Source organism: Ictalurus punctatus, chromosome 6, assembly GCF_001660625.3.
Source record: "Ictalurus punctatus breed USDA103 chromosome 6, Coco_2.0, whole genome shotgun sequence".
NCBI lineage: Eukaryota > Metazoa > Chordata > Actinopteri > Siluriformes > Ictaluridae > Ictalurus > Ictalurus punctatus.
Window position 1 is genome coordinate 13285333 of NC_030421.2, and position 6771 is coordinate 13292103.

Below are 6771 nucleotides of genomic sequence, written 5' to 3' on the forward strand. Positions count from 1 at the left end.
TAACAAAATAACTAAAACACAGTCCCACCAACCTTTTTGTGATTATTAGAGTAAATTGTGTCATTGTATCCCAACCCACATTGGGATTGCTGTACTTTTTGTTAAGAGTGGAATAAGTCTGAGTTCATGCCATGTTGGAATTACCGTAATTATTAGATGACGCCCTTGGACTCGAATCCGTATGAGATGATATTGTTGACGACTGAAAAATTGCATTAAACTGTATTGTATATCTTTTGTTTAATTTTAGATGAATCTTGCATTATTAAAACATTAATAATATATATATATATATATATATATATATATATATATATATATATATATATATATATATATATATATATATAGTAAGGATATTAGTCCGCGGTGGGTGGAGCACAGACACACAGGAGGCCATTGTAACTGCGAAACGAAAGTTTTCTTTATTTGTGAGGTTCTGGGGGTGTGCGTGAGTGCGAGGGTGTACGTGCATGCTCTCGTGTGCTTGCGTGTGGGCATGGCAGCGTGTGGTGCGGGATCAGTGGGCTGCAGGGCTTCCGGCGTCGCGCCGATGCTTTCCGGAGGAATCGAGGCTCTTCTCGGCAGTCAGGCAACGACGCGTGTGCAGCTAGGGAGTGGAGGCTTCGTTCAGGTCCGAGTCTTCTGCAAGGGAGAAACAAACACAGACACAATGCCGATTAGAACTGGGCTGAACTGAGCTCTCCCCAGTCACTCCGCCAGGTCGTCCACTCGGGGGAGGGGATAGCTGTCAAATTCTGAGACCTGGTTCAGCTTCCGGAAGTCGTTGCATAGCCGCATACTTCCGTCGGGTTTTGGCACGACGACAATGGGGCTGGACCAGGGGCTGTTGGACTTCTCGATGATATTATCTTGCAACATTCGGCTAACCTCCTCCTCGATAGCCTGGCGGCGGGCCTCCGGGACTCGATAGGGCCGCTGTCGCACCACCACTCCTGGTTGGGTCTTGATTTCATGGTGGACCAGTTGTGTCATCCCTGGGGCGGTAGAGAACACATCTGTAGTTTTTGCCCGGGAGTGAGATCTTCACCCAGCTGGACCACTGTACGCTCATCCTGGCTTGTCTCAAAGGTCGCGAACGTCGACACTATTGGGGCTGGCTCTACCCACTTCTTCAACAGGTTTATGTGGGAAGTTTGGGTGTCGGCTCGCTTACCGGGCTGTTGCAGGCGATAGTTCACAGGCCCCTTCCTCTCAAGGACAGTGTAGGGCCCTTGCCATTGGGCTGGGAACTTTCAGGAACTGTTCGGTACTAGCAGGAGCACCCGGTCGCCAGGTTGGAACTCTCGGGGTTGCGCTGGCCGGTCGTACACTCACTTCTGTTCCTCCTGGGCGGCTTTCATGTGCTCCTGGATGATCGGGGCCGCTCGGTCGTTGATTATGTGCAGGAAATGCAGGAGAAGATTGACCGAGTGGCCCCGATCGTCCAGGAGCACATGAAAGCCGCCCAGGAGGAACAGAAGTGAGTGTACGGCCGGCCAGCGCAACCCCGAGAGTTCCAACCTGGCGACCGGGTGCTCCTGCTAGTACCGAACAGTTCCTGCAAGTTCCTAGCCCAATGGCAAGGGCCCTACACTGTCCTTGAGAGTAAGGGGCCTGTGAACTATCACCTGCAACAGCCCGGTATGGGGAGGGCTGTTCCTCCCAGGCTTCCCGAGCCACGTCCAGCAGTCCTCCAGGTCGCCGTCCGAAGAGGAGTTCGAAGGAAGTGAAGCCCGTGGAGGCTTGGGGGCACTCCCGGACAGCGAAAAGTACATAGGGCAGGAGGAGGTCCCAGTTTCTTCCTTCCTCGTTCACCACCCTCCATAACATTTGCTTTAAGGTTTGGATGAACCTTTCGACGAGTAAATGAAGGAAGTATGTAGTGCACTAGAGGAGAACTATGTAGCTAGAATTGGGATGACTAAATTAGGAGACAAACTGGGTAAACACCAAAAACAGTAGTGGTTATGATGAAACTCTGAGAGTATTGAACAAATTTAGAATATTCGAAAAGTTGTTGGAATTCCACTTTTAACACTTCCAGCTCTCTTTAACTTCATACTTCATGAAATTTAACTTTGTGCACACTAATATGAACAGATTTCCAGTTCAATACAGGCCAATGTCTTAAAAAGCTAGAATCTCTGTTTGAAAAAAATTGACATTTTCTTTCTCTGCTTCTCTTAACATGTGCTTTACTTATAGCTCTGTACCAGCTGTGTTTATTCAGATGGTTTAGACCAGTTACAGCTGGTGCTTGGTTTTCTTTCAACCGTCCTTTACACTTAGGCCTGCAGCAAAGATTCTTCATGTTGTGAATTTAGAGAGGGTTGTTTTGTCATTCTTAGACATTCTCAACTCTCAAGTTCTACTTAAAATCAAATCACTCACTGCTGGCAGATGCTGATTATGTAAGCTGTGGATCAATACTTACACAACTCGTACGAAGCCTCATGGCGGTCCTTTATCGTGGGAAAAAAACAAAACAGTGAAACTCTCTCGAGTTGAAAGCTTGAGAAGCTAATATCTGCTAAGCGAATCTGGCAAGCTGTAGCATCCCCTGCGGCTAATGCAGTGCCCACACATAGCAAGTGCAGCTGCATGACTGCCATTATCTCGCTTCCAATCTCACATAAGGACTCATCTGAGTAATGTGGGGAGGTACTGTACATTGTTCGACACTCCCTTCCTGCAGTTCCTACATGTGAATTCATTGGGTTTCGAAAAAAATATATAAATGATTGCTTAGGGACAAGAACATTCTTTTGAGAATCCAGCTGGGTGGAGAATTTCACTCAAGGCTTTTTTCACTTCTGACTGGCTAAAAGAGAAAGCAGATGCCAGTGTACAAAGTCAGGAATCAGGACCATAAATTCAGAGTCAAATTCTGTGGATGAATATATCACATAGCTTGGTGAAGTGATATTCTTGCAAAAATGCTACAAAGCCCTTGATTATAGAGTGTACACATGGTGAATGCTAGCATCTGTGCGAAATAATGACATACTTATAGTATTTAGTATCAAATATTTATACTTTTCCAACATTTTGCACTGAACTATTGTTGTCTTTTTAATCAAGAAATGAAAGTGATATATTTTAGTCTGAAAAATCAGACAAGGGATTCGGCTTTTTTACTGCATGTTCAGCACTTTGGACTGCAGAGAAATAAAAGGGCGGAGGAAATCCTGTAATGTTTATTCATGTGGTTTCCCATGGATTTAAGACCTCACCTATTTAATTTATTTGTCATCTGACCAGTTGTGACTTGCATGGAAGTGCTTGTGAAAACATCCGTGCTTTTTTTTTTAATGTCTTTTGAACATTCAGGTGATTCTTTGGGGAGGATCATTTTTTGCTTCCACCACATTCTTGTCTGGAATTCCACATCCCCATTCAGTGGGATGAATGACAGATATTCTTTTGAAAGCGCACCATTCAATGTAGTGCTGTACGTCCTGTTCACATCCTGGGACAAAGCCATTTTCCTTCTCCCTCAGAGCTTTTCCAAAACATCCATCATTCATTAAGCAGGCTCAGGCGAAGGGACGGACATTTGTGCAGGCTTTCCAAGAGATAAACTCTAATATAAGGAATCAAAGATTGCGTATAAACCTCACAGTACTCACAGACAGGACACCAGAAGCGTAAACAGTTTTAATAGTGATCTATTAGTGAGTTTGTGGAAGATGAAGCCTATGGGACAGGCGGGATGGAGCATAGCTGATTTATTTGATTATTTTGGCTGGCATTGGAATCACCCAGCTGGTACTACTTATGCCTCACAGCTAGGTAACATTACATCCGATGCCAATCACACACATTATTTTACAATTGGGACATGGAGACCAGCTGAAACTGCTTAATTATCAACTGGGGGAAAAAGCAGTAACTAATAGAATTTGATGTTCACATGAACATGATATTTTCCACCCAAAACGAACAAAGGAAATATTGACAAAGATTTTATAGAACAAAAGAGTGTAATATTAAAGATTCACAGGGCCAAAGTCTCCAGCAAAGTCAGAGCTTTATAAATTAGAAAGGTATTATTATTTAAATATTTAAGACTTAAATTCTTTACAATAGCATTACTAATAAAACCACATTTAAAATGTATGGAAATGCACATTAAAAAAACTTGATGGGTCATTTTAATCAAGATAACCAAGTAACCTTGATTACTGTATACTGTCAAAGTGCTGTCAATATGGGTTTAGGCAATATCGCACAAGAAAGAGTGCGGTTATACTGAATATCTGTGATTCAGCTGTAGGTCAATACAGCTGTACTGATATTCAGTATAACCGCACGATTGCGAGTGCGATATGGCTTTTAATACAATTCTGTAAACGATAAATTAATATCAAGTAACTGACATTTCGACCAAAATATGGCCAAATGTTTTGTTTATCTTTGCTCCACTAGCATAAATAGATCCCGAAAGAAGCCGCGCTCACTTTATAGCACGTCGACTAGCAGGCTAGCTAGCTCGCATTCATTTATACATTCCTGTTAAAGGTGCATTTGGTGAACCTGGCTTCCCTTCTTCCTTTTCATCTTCATCTGACGAGCTTTTATGTCAGAAATTACATTCCTGAAAAATGTATCGTTTGCCATGTCCGCTGATGAGGGCACTAACTCTACTATAGTAACCGTTTTGAAAAAGGAAGTGGAATTTTACATGGAGCAGACTGATACAAACAGTGAAACTTTCCAGTGTGGTTATACTAAATATAAGCACTTTTGGAACGCCGCTTGACTAATCAAATTAGTGGACCAGAACTAATGGTTGTATAAGGACTCTTAGATAATAGCTCATTTCAGGGTCATTTTATTATTTTATCTTCTACTGTAATTGAACTGTACTTGCATGGTGTATTAGTTGAATTCTGTGTTTTAGAGATCCTTTGTTGGATAAACTTCCTTTATATGTATTTCATCTGGATTTTTTCAATGACAAGTAAAATGGTCAATGTTTACCACCTACAGTTTAAGACTGATATGATTCGTTATACACACAAATGTGAATACTGAAAATTAACTGGAGATCTACTGAATTTCAATGAAGCATCCATCCTCCTCCTTCCCCTGCCTTAATAATAATTCAGGTTAAAGAAACTCGTACACTCTTATACAAGGCTGGACTTGGTAGTATAGTGAGTAACACTATACTATACTGTGTAACACCAAATACACAGGATGCCTTGAAGCGGGTGATGCTATAAATATTAATCTTATGACTCAATGAAAAAAAGTGCTTGTCTGGATCCAGAGAATATAAAATTGCTAAAGGTAACTGATCTGTGAAACAGTTGCTATTAAAATATTTTTTTTAAAAATCAAAAAGCATGGCATTGTGGTGCAACAGGCAACATAACCACCTCAGGGCTTCAGAGTCCCTGGTTCAATCCTGAGCTCAGGATACCGTCTGCATGTTGTTTCAGATGTTTTCTCTGTGCACGGTTTACAATTTCATCCATAAACATGCTGGTAGGTGGATTGGCTACTCTAAATTACAGTTATCGAACATGACTGACTGAATGAATGCTGGTCAATAAACTACTTTGCTATCATGTGTATTTAGTGCCATACACTCAGTTGTCTGTGTATTAGGTACAATACCTTGCATCTACATGTACTGGCCATTTTATCAGGTTCATCTACCACATAGGCTGTTATATAAGTACAAATACTGTACACTATATGGCCAAAACTACTGTATGTGGACATCTTGTGGCTGAATGAGCACAAATCCCTACAGTCACACTACAAAAGAATCTAGTGGAAAACCTTCCCAGAAGAGTGGAGGTTGCTATAACAGCAAATGGGAACTAAATCTGGAATACTGTAGGATGTTCATCAAGCACAGATGGGTATGATGGTCAGGAGTCCACATACTTTTGGCCATATATTGTACAGTATATTGGTGTGATATGTCCCTGTCCAGTGCAAAGGGACCACCATAAGTGGTCCATTTGAATGACCAGATATAATTTGCATGGGGGTTCATTCTCAGCACATCAGTGATCCTGATATGGTAGTGTGTATCGGGTACAGCAGCCTTGGAAAAAATTGGCTAGCAGCACATATGTAATAGATTCCCACCACTCCCCATATTCCTGCTGTGTCTAACAAAAAACAGATTATTCTATTCTTTTCTTTCACAGCAGTTTAGAACCATCGTTCTTCATAATACAAGCTCAAATTAACTCCATCACTGGCATTACATCTGATAAGACGTGCTTAATTTGGTTGACGGAAAGAAGAACTCCTAGGGTGCATTCGTTCCATCCTGACACAGTGTGCACCCTCCCACTGGGAGAGAATTTTTACCAGTTCAGGCAGTAAAGGGTCAGCTCTAGAGTACACAGCCTTCAGATCAAAAATGTTTGGTAAAGAGGTTTGTCAGGCATTTCCTATTGAGTATAGGATAAACTGACATGTTCTTCCTACAGGGTCTCTCCCCATGAGGTACAAGACTACATACATTCCTCTGGTTGAAATGTTGTCAACACCTAAAACCCGAGGTATTGGAGTGACATTGAAACTGGAGAATGTTGACTATTTGCTGGATTTTTTTTTTGCTCTAGACTGAAGACATTTGAGGGGCGCACGTTCACCTCACACCTCCAGGGTCGGGGGTTCGATTCCCACTGTGGCTCTGTGTGTGTGGAGTTTGCATGTTCTCCCCGTGCTGTGGGGGTTTCCTCTCCCAGTCCAAAGACATGCGTGGTAGGCTGATTGGCATGTCCAAAAGTGTTCGTA

At 42.3% G+C, this 6771-nt stretch overlaps 1 protein-coding gene across 2 annotated transcripts; it reads right to left on the reverse strand.

The window, feature by feature from the left end:
* Positions 1-402: 402 nt before the first annotated feature.
* On the reverse strand, positions 403-2770 carry LOC108266221 (uncharacterized). 2 transcript variants are annotated; one of them, XM_017469263.3, is made up of 3 exons: positions 2438-2760; positions 766-998; positions 403-645 (listed from the first exon to the last, which is right to left on the reverse strand). In XM_017469263.3, exons 1-3 carry the CDS (start codon positions 2715-2717, stop codon positions 631-633), a joined length of 528 nt encoding a protein of 175 aa, XP_017324752.2. In that variant the 5' UTR covers positions 2718-2760; the 3' UTR covers positions 403-630. The 2 variants fall into 2 exon arrangements, 1 of the variants encoding a protein (XP_017324752.2); XR_001812834.3 differs by lacking the exon at positions 766-998 and having other exon boundaries at positions 2438-2770.
* Positions 2771-6771: the final 4001 nt, after the last annotated feature.